Source organism: Neoarius graeffei, chromosome 28 (genome assembly GCF_027579695.1).
Source record: "Neoarius graeffei isolate fNeoGra1 chromosome 28, fNeoGra1.pri, whole genome shotgun sequence".
Classification (NCBI taxonomy): Eukaryota; Metazoa; Chordata; class Actinopteri; order Siluriformes; family Ariidae; genus Neoarius; species Neoarius graeffei.
In genome coordinates this window covers 17,862,255-17,883,600 of record NC_083596.1, presented here as the reverse complement: position 1 = coordinate 17,883,600, position 21,346 = coordinate 17,862,255, and the positions used below count along the sequence as shown (strand labels likewise).

At 42.5% G+C, this 21,346-nt stretch overlaps 1 protein-coding gene and 1 long non-coding RNA gene across 3 annotated transcripts in view; one reads left to right on the top strand and one right to left on the bottom strand.

The window, feature by feature from the left end:
* dhx33 (DEAH (Asp-Glu-Ala-His) box polypeptide 33) overlaps nucleotides 1–21,346 on the top strand; it is a 36,901-nt gene that overhangs the window by 15,511 nt on the left and 44 nt on the right. For both annotated transcript variants that reach the window (XM_060912822.1, XM_060912821.1), the window contains 6 exons: nucleotides 5,271–5,430; nucleotides 7,021–7,109; nucleotides 9,460–9,587; nucleotides 12,698–12,901; nucleotides 20,421–20,507; nucleotides 20,659–21,346. The exon at nucleotides 20,659–21,346 is cut by the window's right edge and continues 44 nt beyond it. In XM_060912822.1, the coding sequence (XP_060768805.1) occupies nucleotides 5,271–5,430; nucleotides 7,021–7,109; nucleotides 9,460–9,587; nucleotides 12,698–12,901; nucleotides 20,421–20,507; nucleotides 20,659–20,967 (977 nt within the window). In that variant the 3' untranslated portion in view covers nucleotides 20,968–21,346. The remainder of the gene's footprint in view (nucleotides 1–5,270; nucleotides 5,431–7,020; nucleotides 7,110–9,459; nucleotides 9,588–12,697; nucleotides 12,902–20,420; nucleotides 20,508–20,658) is intronic.
* Nucleotides 1,078–21,346, bottom strand: part of LOC132875771 (uncharacterized) — a 23,553-nt gene continuing 3,284 nt past the window's right edge. Inside the window, exons 2-3 of the long non-coding RNA XR_009651873.1 lie at nucleotides 7,049–7,106; nucleotides 1,078–1,629 (exon numbers count right to left, since the gene is read on the bottom strand). This is a non-coding gene — a long non-coding RNA (uncharacterized LOC132875771). The remainder of the gene's footprint in view (nucleotides 1,630–7,048; nucleotides 7,107–21,346) is intronic.

Genomic DNA, 21,346 nt, shown 5'->3' with positions numbered 1-21,346 from the left:
GAGTTGTTCTTGATAATTTGTCCAAGTGGGAGCATATAAAGGTTGAATAGTAATGGTCCAAGGATCGACCCCTGGGGGACACCACAGGTCAAGGACATTGATGTTGAGGTACAATTTCCCATGGTAACAAAGAAGCTTCTATCTTTTTAAGTATGATTTTAACCAATTGATAACTTTACCAGTCAACCCAACCCAGTGTTCAAGTCGATATAGCAGTATGTTGTGATCAACAGTATCAAAAGCTGCACTGAGGTCCAGTAACACCAGGACCGATGTTTTGCCTGCATCAGTATTAAGACGTATGTCATTTATAACTTTAATCAGCGCTGTTTCAGTGCTGTGATTGGCACGAAATCCTGACTGAAAGTTATCAAAACAGCTGTTTGATATAAAGAAGGCAGTTAATTGATTGAAGACAATTTTTTCAAGGATTTTCCCGATGAATGGTAGATTTGATATTGGCCTGTAGTTGTTCAATGCTGAAGCATCCATATTATTCTTTTTAAGTAGGGGCTTTACAACGGCTTTTTTCAGGGACACAGGAAAAATGCCAGTCTCTAGGGATGTATTTATGATCTGAAGCACATCTGTAATTATGAGGTGAAGAACAGACTTAAAGTTGGTGGGCAGAATGTCCAATTCAGATGTTGAGGAACTGAGATTTTGTACAGTTTTTTCAAGAGTCTCGTAATCAAACAAAATTCTGACATTGTGTTGAAATTGTCTGTCACTGGTGATTGCAACTTTTCAGTTATTTGCAACTGAGATGTATCTCATCTCATTATCTCTAGTTGCTTTATCCTGTTCTACAGGGTCGCAGGCAAGCTGGAGCCTATCCCAGCTGACTACGGGCAAAAGGCGGGGTACACCTTGGACAAGTTGCCAGGTCATCACAGGGCTGACACATAGACACAGACAACCATTCACACTCCCATTCACACCTACGGTCAATTTAGAGTCACCAGTTAACCTAACCTGCATGTCTTTGGACTGTGGGGGAAACCGGAGCACCCGGAGGAAACCCACGCGGACACGGGGAGAACATGCAAACTCCACACAGAAAGGCCCTCGCCAGCCACGGGGCTCGAACCCAGACCTTCTTGCTGTGAGGCGACAGCGCTAACCACTACACCACCGTGCCGCCCACTGAGATATATTATGAGCAATATTCTGCCGTATTTGATCAATTTTACCTTTGAAGAAGGATGCAAACTCATTGCATTTATTAACTGAGAGAAGTTCAGGTGCTAATTGTGGTGGGGGATTAGTTAGCTTCTCTACTGCTGAAAATAGCACACGGGCATTGTTCATATTCCTGTTGATGTTGTCAGGGACCAAACAGGAGAGGAGATCAAATGCGCTCAAACCACAGTTTATTAATAACAGGGGAAAAGGGAGTTGGGAGAATGTGTGTGAAGTCCAGTGGCAGGAGAACTGAGAGGCAGGGATGGCTGGTGGTGACGTCTGAGGTCTCCCATCCAAGTACTGGTCAGGCCCGACCCTGCTTAGCTTCTGAGATCTGACGGGATCAGGCGTTGTCAGAGAGGTGTGGCTGTAGGCTGACAGTACTTGGGTTTCAGGCAGTCTCCCAGCAAGCAGACCCTCAGCAGGCAGGAGTTAGAGAGCAGGCTGGAACACAGAGTCACAAATCAGGTAGCAAGATAAGGGACAGAAATGCAGGGTCAGGTTACCAGGGCTGGAGAGCAGACAGAGTCAGACAGAACAGGATATTTTCAGGAGTCAGAGGAGTAGGAACACAGAGCAGGTTATCAGGCTGAGAGTTGCAGACGATCTGACACAGAAGCTTGGGAGGACTGCAGCTTAAATACACACAGGGGGAAAGCAGGTGATCAGCAACAGCCAATGACAGTCACTGAAAGATAATAAGAGGAAGTGAGTGTGGGCGTGGCCGGTAATGCTGAGTGGAGATGTTACCTGAAGAGAGAAGCCCACAGGTAGGACCATGACAGATGTTGGAGAATAAAGACTGTCTTGCTTTACCAATTTCATAATTATATTTACGAAGCATCTCTTTATGGATTTGATAATGGATGTGAAGTTTAGATTTGTGCCATTTTCTTTCAGTCTTCCTACATTCTCTCTTTAGCAGTTTAACAGCTGGGTATTGCTTCCATGGTGCTTTCTGCTTGTCATTGACTCTTTTGATTTTGAATGGAGCAATATCATCCATAATTTGGGTCATATTTAAATTAAAAATTTCCAGTAAGTCGTCTACAGAGTCTGACATTTTAGTTGAGATCCGTGAGAGAGCTTGCTCAAAGAGAACACATGTTGTCGTTTATGACTCTCCTACCCATAGTCGTTGAGCTGTTCTGAATGTGAGGGGACATCGAAACATCAGAGAAAACACAGAAATGATCAGATAAGGCCAGGTCAACAACAGTAGTGGAAACAGTAAGACCCTTTGCGATAACGAGGTCAAGGGTATGACCACGAGAGTGGGTCAGCCCCTGTACATGTTGTACTAGGTTGAAATTGTCAATAAGTGCAAGTAGTTCTCTGGCATAAGTGTTTTCAGGATTATCTACATGCAAGTTAAAATCCCCAGATATAATAAGACAGTCAAACTCTAAGCAAATGACTGACAACAGTTCACCAAACTCTTCCAGAAAAACTTTGGCTGAATGTCTCGGAGGCCTGTAAATAGTTAATAACAATGTTAGGAGAGCATGTAACAAGTGCACATAAGTGTTCAAAGGATGTAAAATCACCAAGTGAGGACTGTTTACATTGAAAAGAGGCTTTGAATATATTTGCGATCCCTCCACCTTTCCCATGTCGGGTAGCACTCATGAAATTAAAATTTGGGGGAGCTGCTTCAATAAGGGTGGTAGCACTCTTTGCTTGAGCCAGCCATGTTTCAGTTAGAAGCAAAAAATCAAGATTGTAAACATTTTTATTTTCTAGAGCATAACTCAAAAACTATTAGGAATTTTTTTAACGAACCTGACAGTTGCGTTAAGCGGCTAGAGGAGTTGTGCCTTTTGACATTTTGGGATTTCTGTTTAATTTATTTACTTACTTATTTCCATGGCAACCAGTTCAACTTAGGAAAATTTGGAGTGGGGTTTCATGTGTGGGCCGGGGTGGGGGGTGGGGGGGAATAGATCATCTCCTGATGACTCTTGTTAACAATAGTGTATGAACGTTCAAACTTGGGTACTAGGGTTTTATTTGTTTGTTTGTTTGTTTGTTTTTAACTTGGCAACTAAATTTGTTAGAAACCATCACCAGCAGGTAGAAACAGAAGACCAAAAGTGAACAGTCTGACGTACATCACTTGAGTTGAGACCAATAATGAACTGGAGTGATGTAGCTGATGTTGAGGAACTGTCTGAGCCAGAATTGACTGTTTCTAGTGACGTGCCCACTTCGTGGTTAGGCCACACCCACTTTGTATTTGGATTAAATCCAAATACGGATACATGGAGCACTAAAAAGATACAGATTGTGTTACACACCTTATAGTTATTAATTACAACCAGCAAATAGTGCAGACAATCAGAAACTCGCACATGTCCAACGTTGACATATACAACTACTCACAGATCATGGGTCATTTCCGTATAGACTTTGAGTGATTGCATTACCATCTAAATGCCTTGTGGTGGAGCTGTGCCATCTACTACACTTTGTATAAGCACCTCAATGTCATCTCATCTCATTATCTCTAGCCGCTTTATCCTGTTCTACAGGGTCACAGGCAAGCTGGAGCCTATACCAGCTGACTACGGGCGAAAGGCGGGGTACACCCTGGACAAGTCGCCAGGTCATCACAGGGCTGACAGACACAGACAACCATTCACACTCACATTCACACCTATGGTCAATTTAGAGTCACCAGTTAACCTAACCTGCATGTCTTTGGACTGTGGGGGAAACCGGAGCACCCGGAGGAAACCCACGCGGACACGGGGAGAACATGCAAACTCCGCACAGAAAGGCCCTCGCCGGCCACGGGGCTCGAACCCGGACCTTCTTGCTGTGAGGTGACAGCGCTAACCATTACATCACCGTGCCGCCCCGCCATTATTATTATTATAGGGTTCATCAGTTTCATTTCTATACAAGTTATAGCTGGGTATATACCATACACCTGGGGAATATAACTGTCGGTCATGTAGCAGAAAGCACTTTCCGTAGGATATGTACAGTTCCCAACAACACAATTTTCTGAAATTGGTTGATCTCACTACCTCCTGGTATTCTCCCAAGGTACTCACTCACTCCCTTTTTTTATCACCCCAAGCGCTCCAATTACAACTGGGATCGTTTTAGTCTTCATATTGCACATTCTGGACACTTCGATTTCCAGATCTTTGTATTTCGCTAACTTTTAAAATTCTTTCGTTGACACATTTCTGTCTGATATCAATCAGGGTACATTGATTGGTGCTCCGGTCTTTGATGGTGATCTTGGGCCTGTTGTTGCTTAAGGCTCGGTCAGTCATGATTGGTATGTCCCAAAGAATCATGACTATGTCGTTTTCTTCCACTGTTTTTGGTTGATGTTTATACCAGCTTTCTTTAGTTTCAATATTGTAGTGTTTGAGGATATTTTGAGCCTAGTTATATACTCCGTTTTAGCCAACACTGGACATCCTGAAATAATATGATCGACTGTCATTATTGTCGATCATATAGCGGTATTGTAGTAATAATGTTTATTATTATTATAATACATTCCTTTCGGGTGTTCAACGTGTCTTTCTCTTTCAAAATTCTCTCAAAATCTTTCATATTTCACAAAGCAGACCTGGCGGCCATATTTGTTTACAAATTGTCACAGTCGCTCACTAGCGCGGAAGTTTTACGTCTCCGACGTGTGATGTCGTGTTGTCTTGACAACCATGCAATATCGTAAACCATATTCAACGCTCATTCTCTATCGGGTAGAGTGACATAATACACGTAGGAGAAGCGATATGCGAACAATGTTGCATGCTGTCAAACCAAATAAACGAAACCCACTAGAAAGGAATAGAACACGTGTTTTTATTCCATCGAAAAAGTGTCCTGTATGTATAATAATATGGTATATTTACCACTTATTCATATGAGTGTTGATTCTTTGAAGGCATCTCCTTTCACACACCAGTGGTTGATGTTTAAATGCACTATTTCTACATGCTAGATCAACCAGTAGTATGAAATCCAAAATTTAAGAAAAAGAATGCAGGTGCAAGTATAAATGTGTATAATTTATCATCATTCATGTGACACGCTGTTTTTGTCGTATGTATTGTTAGACAGCGGTCTGGAGGTGTTGGCTGTGCAGCGGGTGTCCAAAGCGCAAGCCTGGCAGCGGGCAGGCAGGGCAGGAAGAGAGGACTCCGGCTCCTGTTACCGCCTCTACACTGAGGACGAGTTCGACAACCTAGCAAACATGACTGTACCTGAAATACAGCGGTAGGTACAGTGCAGTAGAGATTGCACAATCTTTCCTTTTTTTATTGGCTTCGTTCAGGATGAGAGAGTCTATCTCAAAGTCTGTTTTATGTATGTAGTCAGTTAGAACAAAAAAATTACTAGAACAACTTCGTTTTTTACATTAATGTGTGAAAATGCTCTCACCATTTTTATTAAAGCGAGCCGGCCTTTCGATTTCATAAAATCGGTGAAATTTATTTCCCTCTGAAATTTGGTCATTGTGATACATGTTTATTTCTGCGATATCTCACAAAATATCAGGCCATTCTGTGGTTGGGGAGTTATTTAATTTGAGGGGATTAAAGCAAATAATGTGCATGAAATCTCTCACTTCGCGCAGTCAAGCAGAGTGTCTGAAATCGCTCACTTGTTCACTACTCCCTATATAGGGAATTAATATATAGAGGACTATATAGTGAGCTCATTGGTAAAATGGAAAAAAAAAAAAGTTTTCAGACACTACTCCGTCTCGCTGGTATTTACTGTCACACAATTAAAACGTGCCAGATCAGCCGGCTGGTGGGTTTTCAAAAATAATTAACACGTGCATGTATTTTTGTGATAAATCCATATTATACTGAGCATATTTCCCACATTAATCAATACAAAGTACCTGCATCTTTCAGTTCTTTTAAATCAAGGCTGAATACTTTCTTCTTTGCCGCTGCCTTTTATTAAATCAAATTTGAGACTTTTAATTTGATTTCTTTCAGCGTGACTGCAATGCATGATGGGATATATTGCTTTGGTTAGTCACCATTGTTGTACACTACTTTTCGTGATGCATTATGGGATACTTTGAGTGCACTATATAGGGTGTAAATAATCCTCACTAAGGTTTCGGACAGCACTACAAAATGGCGTCTTCACTATATAGTGCCCTAATATAGTGAGTAAAGAGCGATTTCGGACACAGTCCGTGTGCGCATGTGCAGGTTTACTTTCTTCTGGCTTTTACGGCAGCTGGCATCCACAGTGTTGCATTACTGCCATCTACAGGTTTACTTTGAGCGTGCACTGACAGTTCCATCATTCTGTCGCTAAACGAACAGCTGATCACACCGAGGTGCTCGCTGAGCGCCGATATTTTATTAGTTTGGTCCTGCGTTTCCTTTCATTCGTATATAACATAACGTCTTTTCTTCTCGCTTTCCGTTACTGTAGTCGGTCTTTCACGTTTCATTCACGCACTCGCGTCGTCCACTTTTCTCTCCTGCTTAAAATTTGTATTCCACTATGCCTTGTGCAAACGGGGAAAGCCCACCACGTCATGCATGACGTAGTATCTTGAATTGGGTCATGGTGAAGCAGGAAAAAATGGCGGAGAATTTAGGGCCATGTGGCCCAAAATCCATTAATTTGTTATATTTAAAAAAAACTAATAAAATTGGAAGTTTGTGATTCGAATTAAGTAGCTAAACAAAAATAATTGGGTGTCGGGAAAATTGTTTTTATGACTTGCACTTCAAAAATCTGACAGGTAGTATATCTTTAAAGGTCTGTAATATAATTCGCAGTGGTTATTAGATTATTATCTGTTATTATTTGCATGTCCTATGTGCTGTGTAGGTGTAATTTGGCTGGTGTAATACTGCACCTGCTGGCTCTGGGTGTTCCTGATGTGCTCAACTTTGACTTCATGTCTAAACCTTCACCTGGTAAGAGACATATATTCGTTTTTTTTTTTAATGCAGAATTATTGGCACCCTTCATGACACTGAGCAAAATTTAATCACAAATGATTAACACATGCAATAAGGTGATATTTTGAGCTTAAACATATAGGGGATGTTGGGTGGTTTTATTTTAATATTATATGAATAAATAGCACAGTTTCTTTTAAAAAAAAAAACAAAACACAAAGCATTGCTTTTAAAATTATTAGCACTCTCACGGCTGATATTTGCTGATGGGAAAGAGAGAGGGGGCAAACTTTGTACTATTTCTGACTTTTTAAATTTTGGCCCGTGTTGTGAGTGAACATCAGTGAATAATAATCGAGATGAAATCGAGGTCATTATTCACCGAGCCTGAGGTGGATAATTGTTTTAGTATAAATACACCAGTGATTTATTTTAAAGAAATGTTGAAAATTTGTATTTAAAAAAACAAACAAACAAAAACATTTATTTCAAACTTCAAAAGCGGTATGCAAACGTAATAACGGTGCATGCAGACTTGTCACTTATCTACGCCGACTCACGTAAAATACTTTGCTTTGAAATCTCATCTCATTATCTCTAGCCGCTTTATCCTTCTACAGGGTCGCAGGCAAGCTGGAGCCTATCCCAGCTGACTACGGGCGAAAGGCAGGGTACACCCTGGACAAGTCGCCAGGTCATCACAGGGCTGACACATAGACACAGACAACCATTCACACGTACAGTCAATTTAGAGTCACCAGTTAGCCTAACCTGCATGTCTTTGGACTGTGGGGGAAACCGGAGCACCCGGAGGAAACCCACGCAGACACGGGGAGAACATGCAAACTCCACACAGAAAGGCCCTCGCCGGCCCCGGGGCTCGAACCCAGGACCTTCTTGCTGTGAGGCGACAGCGCTAACCACTACACCACCGTGCCGCCCTGCTTTGAAATCGATAAATTTAAATCACAATTCCACCTTACCTTTGAATACTTTTAGACCCAACTTCATAGCATCTTTAGTGCTTTTAGGAACAGCATTTTCTTTCATAATTTCTAATTCTTCCTCACTTACGGTGACAAAGCGATTGGCCGCCATTTTGCCGAGTCACTCGAGGTGGTGGTCGAGAAATAGTCTGAATTTCTCGACCAATCAGCGTGCGCGTTTTTCTATAATCACTTGTGTATTTATACTAGTGCTGTCAAAAATGTCGCGTTATTAACGCGTTAACTTGACTCAATTTTAACGGCGATAATTTTTTTATCGCGAGATTAACGCTCTGTGACATGATGTAGGTTTTTCATAAGCTTTTGAAACTGCCAGGAACTTGGAACAGAGACTTTGCTTAGAAAAACGATAGCAGCTAGACTGTAATGCCACGCCCCGTACAGCCAGAGTCCTCTGCTCCCCCCCCCCCCCCCCAAAAAAGAACCAGCGCGGGCAGGGCGCGCTAGTAGAGATGGGATTTATGGCTCTTTGATGGGATCCGCATCTTTCTGATCCGTTCTTTGAAAAGAGCCGTTCAAAAGACTGGCTCATTTGGCTCTTTTTAAATATTTATTCAGTTTTAAGAAGACGGCGTCTAAAGAAGCCAGATCCCTCTGAACTGTAAACTCAATGCTATCCCAGAAATCCTTCCTGTAATATGCAAATTTGGCCGCCTCTGATTGGACAGCACGACGCATCAACAGGCAGAAAGTATAAAAGTACAAAATGTGTTAAGTGAGCTGAAACAGTAAAGATCAGATTCAATGCAATATTTATCAACGAACAACTTAAAGTTAATATAATAGTGTACTTTATATTATAATCAAGCATGTCAAGCCTACCGTCACTGTGTAACCTGTCTCTCTGATTAGAGTTGTAGACTAACTCAAGCAGTAGATCACTTCACTCATGGTTCTTTTGCTAGCCCCGGTGCTCGGCTTGGGTTTCACTTTGCAGTGGCTGTGTCAAGACGTGTTATGCTTTGCAATAAAAAAAACATTGGTACAAAGCAAGCCCATTCACATTTTTATGCTGATAAGAGAATTACAATGGTTTTTCATGTGACAAAAATGTGTGATTAAATTGTGATTAATCGCGAGTTAACTATGACAGTCGCGACATTAATCGCGATTAAATATTTTAATCGCTTGACAGCACTAATTTATACTAATTATTGTTATTAATTAATAGTAAAGTCCTTTACCATTTATCTTGGTTGGAATTTAAAAAAAAAATTAAATCAAGTTCTTGTCCTGTTTAATTTTTAAAAAAGATGTTTGATTGTGGATGATTTTTATTTATTTATTAATAATAATAAGACGTTTGTAATAGTACATTTGGCATGTGCATCAACACTGACGCTTGTGTCATCGCACAGAGTCGATGCGAATAGCAGTGGAGCAGCTGGATCTCCTCGGAGCTGTACAGAGGAAGGACAATCAGGTTTTCCTCACTCCTCTGGGCAAGAAGATGGCCTGCTTTCCCCTGGAACCTCGATTTGCTAAAGTAAGATGGGACTATCCTCTTGTATCACGTATTTGTGTTCTACCTCTGCCGCTCAGTGGTGAGGGACTTTTTGAAGGGTTTCTCCATCCATCCGTGCGTCTTTCTGAGATTCTCAAACTCAGAAGAGTCGAATATTTGGAGGATTTATGTGGAATCATTATCATAACTAGAAGATGAACAGATTTAGATTTTGGTCACAGGAAGGCCACACATCTAAAGTAATTGCTCTTCGAAAGCTTTTTTCTTGTTTGAAGTATTTTAAGGGGATTTCGGACGTACAAATTAGGAACAAGAGGGATTAGACGTGTGCCATCCTTGACCTCAGCATTGGCATCGTTTTCTACTTGATTTTAAAGGGGAACTGAAGGCAATTTTTTTTTAATCAAAATTCTATTTCTCATTTTATTAAATATCGGAATGCATTTCTGACGGCTATTTTGTCACTGCTGTAGCAAGTTACGAGTGTTTGAAATATGCTGTGTAATGTATCAGTCCATATGTCAAAGCAATGGCCGTAAACGAGATTCGCTGAGACCTGTGCGAGACGTCGTAGGACGGAAGTAAAACGTACGGCGGAAATCAAAGCGACCAACATCTGCCAATGTGTCTGAAATCGCTCACTTGTTCACTACTCCCTACTTAAGAACTGACTGTATAGTGAGCTCATTGGTAAAATGAAAAAAAAAAGCTTTCGGACACTACTCCGTCACGCTGGTATTTATGTCATTACCGTCACACAATTAAAGCCTCGGTCACAACCGGCCGTACGTGCTCCTACGGCCGGTCTACGTGCAAAAAACGCAAGAAACGCACGGAGGGCGTGCGTGTGATGTGCTGATTTTCGAGCCGTAGACTGGCCGCAGACCGGCCGCAGAGGTTCTTTGTCATGTCAAACAAACTCTACGGGCGCTTACGTTTTTTTCAGGTTGCAAGACAAACTTACGGCCAACGTGCATCTTTCTCCACGAACAAAAAAAACCCACAGCGATTTGGGAAACGCCAAAAATCGCACGGCTAAAAAATCGTACGTCCGGTTGTGACCTAGGCTTAAAACGTGCCAGATCAGTCGGCTGGTGGGTTTTCAAAATAATAAACATGTGCATGTATTTTTGTGATAAATCCATATTATACTGGGCGTATTTCCCACATTAATCAATGCAAAGTACCTGCATCTTTCAGTTCTTTTAAATCAAGACTGAATACATTCTTCTTTGCCGCTGCCTTTTATTAAATCAAATTTGAGACTTTTAATTTGATTTCTTTCAGCGTGACCGCAATGCATGATGGGATATATTGCTTTGGTTAGCCACCATCATTGTACACTACTTTTTGTGATGCATTATGGGATACTTTGAATGCACTATATAGGGTGTGAATAATCCTCACTAAGGTTTCGGACAGCACTACAAAATGGCGTCCTCACTATATAGTGCCCTAGATAGTGAGTAGGGAGCGATTTTAAAAAGAAAGGAAGAAAGCACAACTTTATTCATCACACACTTGTGAAATTTCCTCTCTGCATTTAACCCATCTGAAGCAGTGAACACACACACACGCGTGAGTGATGAGCACACACACATACCCAGAGCAGTGGGCAGCCATGCTAACAGCACCCGGGGAGCAGTCGGGAGTTAGGCGCCTCACTGAAGGGCACCTCAGCCCAAGGCCGTCCCGTATTAACCTCACCGCATGTCTTTGGACTGTGGGGGAAACCGGAGCACCCGGAGGAAACCCACGCAGACACGGGGAGAACATGCAAACTCCACACAGAAAGGCCCTCGCTGGCGCGCACCCTCTTTCGAATGCTGATGTAATCAAGCCGGAAGTTTTGTTTGTTTTGATAGCAATCAGGAAAGTTTGAAAAAAGTAGGCAGTAATCGTCATTTAAACTCGTTTTTGTGCAATATTTCGTTTGGAAAACAGTTTTCAAAACGGCGGCACTGACACCTGGCTGACACTTCACGTTTGAAGTTTCGCACAAGTCTCGTGAAGATCGCGCGGATAAGCGACGCCTGCCGTGGACCAAACGAACTAAATTCAACACGGCTAAAAACCGAATAGGCCGATAAGTATGATATTTAATTGCAGTTAGTTGCCAATACGAGTCACGATATAAGGTTACTAAAACCGAAAACGTAATTGAATAACAGGTTAATTAAGAAATAAAGCAAGTTTAAAAATGACTTCAGTTCTCCTTTAACAATGATCTGATTCGGAATTGTACGGCTTCCTACCAGAAGTACATATTGTGGTGTTTTTGTTTTTTTTTTTAATTTATTCCATTTCTCTATACTGAATTCACTTACATTTACTCTTATTTGTATAGCACTTTCAGCAGTAAAGACACAAAGTCTGTCACAAAGCAAATCTGAAGAAATCCAGATACAGATTTAAATATCGGTCTCTCATGAGTAAGCCAGACAAGACCGTGGCAAGGAAAAATCCTGAAACTACATGAGGAAAAAACCGTAGGTGCTTTTTAAAAAAAAAAAAAAAAGCAACTGGACTTGCTTGAAATTCTTGAAGACGTTTCACCTTTTGAAGAAGCAGCCTTTCTGTCTGAAGAAACCTCTCATCCAAAAATGTCTTCAAGAATTTCAAGCAAGTCCAGCTGCCTTTTTTAGCACCTATGGTTTACTATGACTTGGATGACTGAGAACCTTCACAGACATGAGGAAGAAACTTCTTTTTAAGAGAAACGTATCCTCTTCGGCCTGACGCCAGATAACGTGGTTCTGAATCATTTATTAAATTATTAAAGGGACGTTCAGTATGAGCATGTTGTGAATACGAGTCCTGGGATGAGCACAAGAAAGTCTTTATGATTACAACAGCAGTTCTTTTGGTCCAAATCGACAGCATCCAGGTCAGATTATCCACTGAAGCAAGGATGAGACTGGGACGTAAACTGTTTTTGTGAAGTGCAAATCTTTTGGGTCTCCATCTACAGCAGAAGATGAATCACAAGTGGTGATCTCCATCATAGCATAAAGATGAATAATGGCCAAAAGTTGCGACCTGCGGGATCCAAGCACACTTCGCAAAAAGTTTTATGCAAATTAAGTCAAAATCCAAGTGGGTGGAGCTAAATTTTTTTTTTTTTCTTCCAGACCATCCTGATCTCTCCAGACTTCTCCTGTACCGAAGAGATTCTGACCATTGCCTCTCTGCTCTCCGTGGACTCATTGCTCTTCAACCCTCCTGCACGCCGAGACGAGGTGCTTGCTGTGCGCAAAAAATTCATCTCCAGTGAAGGAGACCACATAACCCTGCTGAACATCTACAGGGCCTTCAAGAAAGTCAGTGGGAATAAGGTAGGTTCCTCTGTTCCTTCAAGGTACACTTGAAGGAACTTATGAGACACACCTACGTTTCAAGCCACCTCGCAGAGATTTTTACTCATCGTTTTGAGTAGAGTTATTTTGTAGGCCCCCCATTAAGTACAACCCCGATTCCAAAAAAGTTGGGACAAAGTACAAATTGTAAATAAAAACGGAATGCAATAATTTACAAATCTCAAAAACTGATATTGCATTCACAATAGAACATAGACAACATATCAAATGTCGAAAGTGAGACATTTTGAAATTTCATGCCAATTATTGGCTCATTTGAAATTTCATGACAGCAACACATCCCAAAAAAGTTGGGACGGGGCAATAAGAGGCTGGAAAAGTTAAAGGTACAAAAAAGGAATAGCTGGAGGACCAAATTGCAACTCATTAGGTCAATTGGCAATAGGTCATTAACATGACTGGGTATAAAAAGAGCATCTTGGAGTGGCAGCGGCTCTCAGAAGTAAAGATGGGAAGAGGATCACCAATCCCCCTAATTCTGCACCGACAAATAGTGGAGCAATATCAGAAAGGAGTTCGACAGTGTAAAATTGCAAAGAGTTTGAACATATCATCATCTACAGTGCATAATATCATCAAAAGATTCAGAGAATCTGGAAGAATCTCTGTGCGTAAGGGTCAAGGCCGGAAAACCATACTGGGTGCCCGTGATCTTCGGGCCCTTAGACGGCACTGCATCACATACAGGCATGCTTCTGTATTGGAAATCACAAAATGGGCTCAGGAATATTTCCAGAGAACATTATCTGTGAACACAATTCACCGTGCCATCCGCTGTTGCCAGCTAAAACTCTATAGTTCAAAGAAGAAGCCGTATCTAAACATGATCCAGAAGCGCAGACGTCTTCTCTGGACCAAGGCTCATTTAAAATGGACTGTGGCAAAGTGGAAAACTGTTCTGTGGTCAGACGAATCAAAATGTGAAGTTCTTTATGGAAATCGGGGATGCCATGTCATTCGGACTAAAGAGAAGAAGGATGACCCAAGTTATCAGCGCTCGGTTCAGAAGCCTGCATCTCTGATGGTATGGGGTTGCATTAGTGCGTGTGGCATGGGCAGCTTACACATCTGGAAAGACACCATCAATGCTGAAAGGTATATCCAGGTTCTAGAGCAACATATGCTCCCATCCAGACGACGTCTCTTTCAGGGAAGACCTTGCATTTTCCAACATGACAATGCCAAACCACAGACTGCATCAATTACAGCATCATGGCTGCGTAGAAGAAGGGTCCGGGTACTGAACTGGCCAGCCTGCAGTCCAGATCTTTCACCCATAGAAAACATTTGGCGCATCATAAAACGGAAGATACGACAAAAAAGACCTAAGACAGTTGAGCAACTAGAATCCTACATTAGACAAGAATGGGTTAACATTCCTATCCCTAAACTTGAGCAACTTGTCTCCTCAGTCCCCAGACGTTTACAGACTGTTGTAAAGTGAAAAGGGGATGTCTCACAGTGGTAAACATGGATTTGTCCCAACTTTTTTGAGATGTGTTGTTGTCATGAAATTTAAAATCACCTAATTTTTCTCTTTAAATGATACATTTTCTCAGTTTAAACATGTGATATGTCATCTATGTTCTATTCTGAATAAAATATGGAATTTTGAAACTTCCACATCATTGCATTCTGTTTTTATTTACAATTTGTACTTTGTCCCAACTTTTTTGGAATCGGGGTCGTAGTTTCTGACACTGTTAGTTGGAGATATTGGGTTGGTGGAGCATTTCTCACAAATGTATTGGCATTGTGTTTAAAATCCCAATAACACTGATGCACATTGGCTGCAGAACCACATATACTTTCATGCCAGTGTCGCTGCACTGTTGAATTTTATCTGTAGTCCTTTATTGGTGGTTTTCCATGATAGATTGGATAGAATGGGTACTGACACATTGCGCATTGCAAAGTTTGGACTATACTCAGTGATTTACTAGAAGGGCACTTGGTAGTGTATATTTCTGCCAAGCCACATATTTGGATTTTCATCAAAATCTATTCAATTGTTCCTTGGCCCATGGCTCACCTTTCTTCCAAATTTCATCAAAATCCATTCACTGCTTTTTGAGTTGCGGAGGTTTGTTTGTCGGTCAACCTCCTCCAACAAAGTAGGCAGAGGTAAAAACACTTAGTCAGCGCACCTAAAAATGGCTAAAAAATTGTACGGTGGTGTAGTGGTTAGCGCTGTTGCCTCACAGCAAGAAGGTCCGGGTTCGAGCCCCGTGGCCGGCGAGGGCCTTTGTGTGTGGAGTTTGCATGTTCTCCCCGTGTCCGCGTGGGTTTCCTCCGGGTGCTCCGGTTTCCCCCACAGTCCAAAGACATGCAGGTTAGGTTAACTGGTGACTCTAAATTGACCGTAGGTGTGAATGTGAGTGTGAATGGTTGTCTGTGTCTATGTGTCAGCCCTGTGATGACCTGGCAACTTGTCCAGGGTGTACCCCGCCTTTCGCCCGTAGTCAGCTGGGATAGGCTCCAGCTTGCCTGCGACCCTGCACAGGATAAGCGGCTACAGATAATGGATGGAAGGAAGTTTCCTGATGTCATTTAACACTAGCTGCTGTAGTCCTAGTTGCCAAGTTATACCAATAGCTTAAAGGGGAACTGAAGTCATTTTTTAAACTTGCTTTATTTCTTAAAGGAATACGCCACCCCCAGGTGAAATTGAGTCAGTCCCTGCATCCCTAGAGTTGGATGAGTGAGCCAAAGCGTTTTGTAGCCGACCCAGCCATCGTCCTGATCTAGAAACGCCCCGGTTAGCTTTAGCTTAGCGTAGTCGCTGTAATCCGGCGTGTCCAGCTAGCATGTCGTTGCAAAAGTGAATCAAATAACTCAAGATTTTTTATAATTATTTCTCATGACCTGTACATTCACATCGAGTACACATATCAATGCAAATTAACACGAAGGGATTTACTAGACCAATTTATCTGGAACTATTTTCGGCCACAGCACAGGCAAAGCACCGCTGCAGGCGCAAAGACACCACGCAGCACCTGAAAACCCTGGTTTCCCTGGTAACACTGGCGTATTGACGGAAGTTGTGGTGCTGCGTGGTGTCTTTGCGCCTGCAGCGGTGCTTTGCCTGTGCTGTGGCCGAAAATAGTTCCAGATATAAATTGGTCTAGTAAATCCCTTCGTGTTAATTTGCATTGATATGTGTACTCGATGTGAATGTACAGGTCATGAGAAATAATTATAAAAAATCTTATTTGATTCACTTTTGCAACGACATGCTAGCTGGACACGCCGGATTACAGCGACTACGCTAAGCTAAAGCTAACCGGGGCGTTTCTAGATCAGGACAATGGCTGGGTCGGCTACAAAACGCTTTGGCTCACTCATCCAACTCTAGGGACTGCAGGGACTGACTCAATTTCTCCTGGGGGTGGTGTACTCCTTTAATTAACGTGTTATTCGATTACGTTTTTGGTTTTATTAACCTTATATCGTGACTCATATTTGCATATTATATTACACTTATCAGCCTTTTCGGTTTTTAGCCATGTTGAATGCAGTTCGTATGGTCCACAGCAGGCGTCGCTTATCCGCGCGATCTTTACGAGACTTGTGCGAGACTTCAAACGTGAAGTGTCAGCACCGCCATTTTGAAAACTGTTTACACAGCGGCCAGATCGCCATGTCATTCCAATTTAGATTAATTTCGAGATTTGCCAGCTTCATCAGTGATGGAGTGTCAGTCCTGTGCGCTGTGGCGCGTGCACCTGAAGACGCGCCATGATCAAGGCGCACCTGAGCTCAATTAAGGAACTATGTGCTTGCTTATTTAAGGACTGTGCTGATGCATTTGCGTCGCGAAATATTACAATACGCATGTACGCATTACCGAGCCTTTTCTACCCATTGTCTTGATTTCCTGTTTGACGATCCTTGTGCCTGTTTCTCGTTCTCGTCCTCGCTTAGCCTTTGATGTCCTGTTTGCGCCTCGACCGACCCTTTCGCCTGTATTCTCGTTTTTGATCAAGCCTGCCGTTTTGGATTGTTTGTCCTGTGTATATATTGTCTCACTGTGTATATATATTCTGCACTTTATTAAACTCTATACTTCTGCACATACATCCGCCTCCCTCGTGTACGTGACATGGAGATTATTCCATACGACTTCGAACCAACGTGGAATAGAGAAGAGTTGGAAAGACGACAGGATAAGGACTAGTCCGTTGCGCTGGTATTTACGTCATTACTGTCGCACAGTTAAAACGTGCCAGATCAGGCGGCTGGTGGGTTTTCAAAATAATAAATACATGCATGTATTTTTGTGATAAATCCATATTATACCAAGCGCATTTCCCACATAATCCTCACTAAGGTTTCGGACAGCACTACAAAATGGCGTCCCCACCCTATAATGCCCTATATAGTGAGTAGGGAGCAATTTCGGACACAGGGAAAACTTCCGGCTTGATTTATGTCAGCATTCGAAAGAGGGCGTGCGCGTCTTTTGATGACGTTGGCAGATGTCGGTCACTTTGATTTCCGCTGTACGCTTTACTTCTGTCCTACGATGTCTCACACAGGTCTCAGCGAATCTCATTTACGGCCATTGCTTTGACATACAGTGGGGCAAAAAAGTATTTAGTCAGTCACCAATTGTGCAAGTTCTCCCACTTAAAAAGATGAGAGAGGCCTGTAATTTTCATCATAGGTACACTTCAACTATGAGAGACAAAATGAGGAAAAAAAAATCCAGAAAATCACATTGTCTGTCTGATTTTTAAAGAATTTATTTGCAAATTATGGTGGAAAATAAGTATTTGGTCAATAACAAAAGTTCATCTCAATACTTTGTTATATACCCTTTGTTGGCAATGACAGAGGTCAAACGTTTTCTGTAAGTCTTCACAAGGTTTTCACACACTGTTGCTGGTATTTTGGCCCATTCCTCCATGCAGATCTCCTCTAGAGCAGTGATGTTTTGGGGCTGTCGCTGGGCAACACGGACTTTCAACTCCCTCCAAAGATTTATGGGGTTGAGATCTGGAGACTGGCTAGGCCACTCCAGGACCTTGAAATGCTTCTTACGAAGCCACTCCTTCGTTGCCCGGGCGGTGTGTTTGGGATCATTGTCATGCTGAAAGACCCAGCCACGTTTCATCTTCAATGCCCTTGCTGATGGAAGGAGGTTTTCACTCAAAATCTCACGATACATGGCCCCATTCATTCTTTCCTTTACACGGATCAGTCGTCCTGGTCCCTTTGCAGAAAAACAGCCCCAAAGCATGATGTTTCCACCCCCATGCTTCACAGTAGGTATGGTGTTCTTTGGATGCAACTCGGCATTCTTTCTCCTCCAAACACGACAAGTTGAGTTTTTACCAAAAAGTTCTATTTTGGTTTCATCTGACCATATGACATTCTCCCAATCCTCTTCTGGATCATCCAAATGCTCTCTAGCAAACTTCAGACAGGCCTGGACATGTACTGGCTTAAGCAGGGGGACACGTCTGGCACTGCAGGATTTGAGTCCCTGGCGGCGTAGTGTGTTACTGATGGTAGCCTTTGTTACTTTGGTCCCAGCTCTCTGCAGGTCATTCACTAGGTCCCCCCGTGTGGTTCTGGGATTTTTGCTCACCGTTCTTGTGATCATTTTGACCCCACGGGGTGAGATCTTGCGTGGAGCCCCAGATCGAGGGAGATTATCAGTGGTCTTGTATGTGTTCCATTTTCTAATAATTGCTCCCACAGTTGATTTCTTCACACCAAGCTGCTTACCTATTGCAGATTCAGTCTTCCCAACCTGGTGCAGGTCTACAGTTTTGTTTCTGGTGTCCTTTGACAGCTCTTTGGTCTTGGCCATAGTGGAGTTTGGAGTGTGACTGTTTGAGGTTGTGGACAGGTGTCTTTTATACTGATAACGAGTTCAAACAGGTGCCATTAATACAGGTAACGAGTGGAGGACAGAGGAGCCTCTTAAAGAAGTTGTTACAGGTCTGTGAGAGCCAGAAATCTTGCTTGTTTGTAGGTGACCAAATACTTATTTTACTGAGGAATTTACAAATTAATTCATTACAAATCCTACAATGTGATTTCCTGGATTCTTTCCCCCCATTCTGTCTCTCATAGTTGAAGTGTACCTATGATGAAAATTACAGGCGCCTCTCATCTTTTTAAGTGGGAGAACTTGCACAATTGGTGGCTGACTAAATACTTTTTTGCCCCACTGTATGGACTGATGTATTACATAGCGTATTTCAAACACTCTTAACTTGCTACAGCAGTGACAAAATAGCCGTCAGAAATGCATTCCTACATTTTATAAAATGAGAGGAATAGAATTTTGGTGATAAAAAAATTTGCCTTCAGTTCCCCTTTAAAGCAGCCTTTGTCAATATTAAAAAGAAATAGCAGCACTGGAAGGAGCGCAAGTGATTTCAACAAACCAACAGAAACACGCTTGCTCATATAACTAGAAAAGTATTACCAGTTGCTAGTGGACGGTGGCGACTTTGAAGAATCTAAAATATAATTAATTTTATTATTATTTATTTTTTTAAACCCTTTTTGTTTGGCACATAGTTCCGTGTACAGTATGTGTTCCATATGTTTTGGCGTCTTCAGTATTATTCTGCAGTGTAGAAAATGGTCGAAAAACCTATGAGTAGGGGTGTACAAACTTTTGACTGGTACGGTGTGTGAAAATACTACAAGTATTGTACACTGAATTTGCACTTTTAAAAATCTACCTCTTCGCTTTGTTCATTACACATCTTGTAGTCACTGTCTATGCACTATTGTTTTGGTTTGTTATATTGTACAGTCTTTGTGTTTCGTATAATTTCATCTCATCATCTCTAGCCGCTTTATCCTGTTCTACAGGGTCGCAGGCAAGCTGGAGCCTATCCCAGCTGACTACGGGCGAAAGGCGGGGTACACCCTGGACAAGTCGCCAGGTCATCACAGGGCTGACACATAGACACAGACAACCATTCACACTCACATTCACACCTACGGTCAATTTAGAGCCACCAGTTAACCTAACCTGCATGTCTTTGGACTGTGGGGGAAACCGGAGCACCCGGAGGAAACCCACGCGGACACGGGGAGAACATGCAAACTCCACACAGAAAGGCCCTCGCCGGCCACGGGGCTCGAACCCGGACCTTCTTGCTGTGAGGCGACAGCGCTAACCACTACACCACCGTGCCGCCCCTTTCGTATAATTTTTTTTTTTTAAAGATTTTTCTGGGGGCTTTTTTCACCTTTATTGGATAGGACAGTGTAGAGACAGGAAATGAGCTGGAGAGAGAGATGGGGAGGGATCGGGAAATGACCTTGGGTCGGAATCGAACCCGGGTCCCCGGATTTATGGTATGGCGCCTTAGTCGACTGAGCCATGGCGCCCCCTCGTATAATTTAAAAAATAAAATGTTGTCCAATAAACTGCCAATTCATGATTTTTTTTTTCTGGCTTACATAGTCCATCTTGACTGTCTTTTGGTGCTCTTCAATGCAGGATTGGTGTAAGGAGAACTTTGTAAACAGCAGAAACATGGTTCTGGTTACTGAAGTCCGAGCCCAGCTGAGGGACATTTGTATTAAGGTACTGAATGATTCGATACTATGAACCACGAGGTCCGCATAGTTTCTGTCCTCTTAGAAGGTTGTGATAAATTAATCAGCAAATAAACATGCTTACATGTACAGTAAATCTAACCAGGAAGAACTTTTTTTTTTTCCCCTCCCTTCTATAGCTGGGACTGAAGCTCGAGTCCTCACTGTCCGAACTGGCTAACGTGCGGCGCTGCCTGGCACATGGAATGTTTGCCAACGCTGCTGAACTACAGCTAGATGGCACCTACATAGCTCTGGACACCCACCAGACTGTTGCCATCCACCCGTCCTCTGTCCTGTTCCAGGCCAAACCAGCTTACGTGGTGTTCAACGAGGTTCTCCATACGTCACGCTGCTACATGAGGGACCTTTGCCTGGTGGATGCTGACTGGCTACAGGAAGCAGCGCCGGAGTATTTCCGGCGTAAACTCCACGTGGCGAAGAGTTAGTACGCCTCAGGGCTTCTAGGCGTGCTTTATCAAATTGCATGAATATCCAGACCATTCTGGAACGGATAGAAGTAGTACATTGAGGTGGCTGGGACTGAAGATGTTTCGCCACTCGGCTGAGTTGCTTTGTATCGTTTGACGTTGTAAGTGGGAACATCGGACAGGGTGTTTCTGATAATTCCTCTTAATGCATAATGAAGCATCTCGAAAAACTGGCAAAATGTTTTCAAGATATCAGAAGTCGTGATGCGTTCAACTGCACGTTGAAGAGTTTGATTCCACTCGTAGGTGACTTTGTTTTCTCCTCTGAAGCCCAAACTCTGGATGCTGGATGAAGCAACGCTGATCGTACTTGTCTTTAGAAAACATGGACCATCGA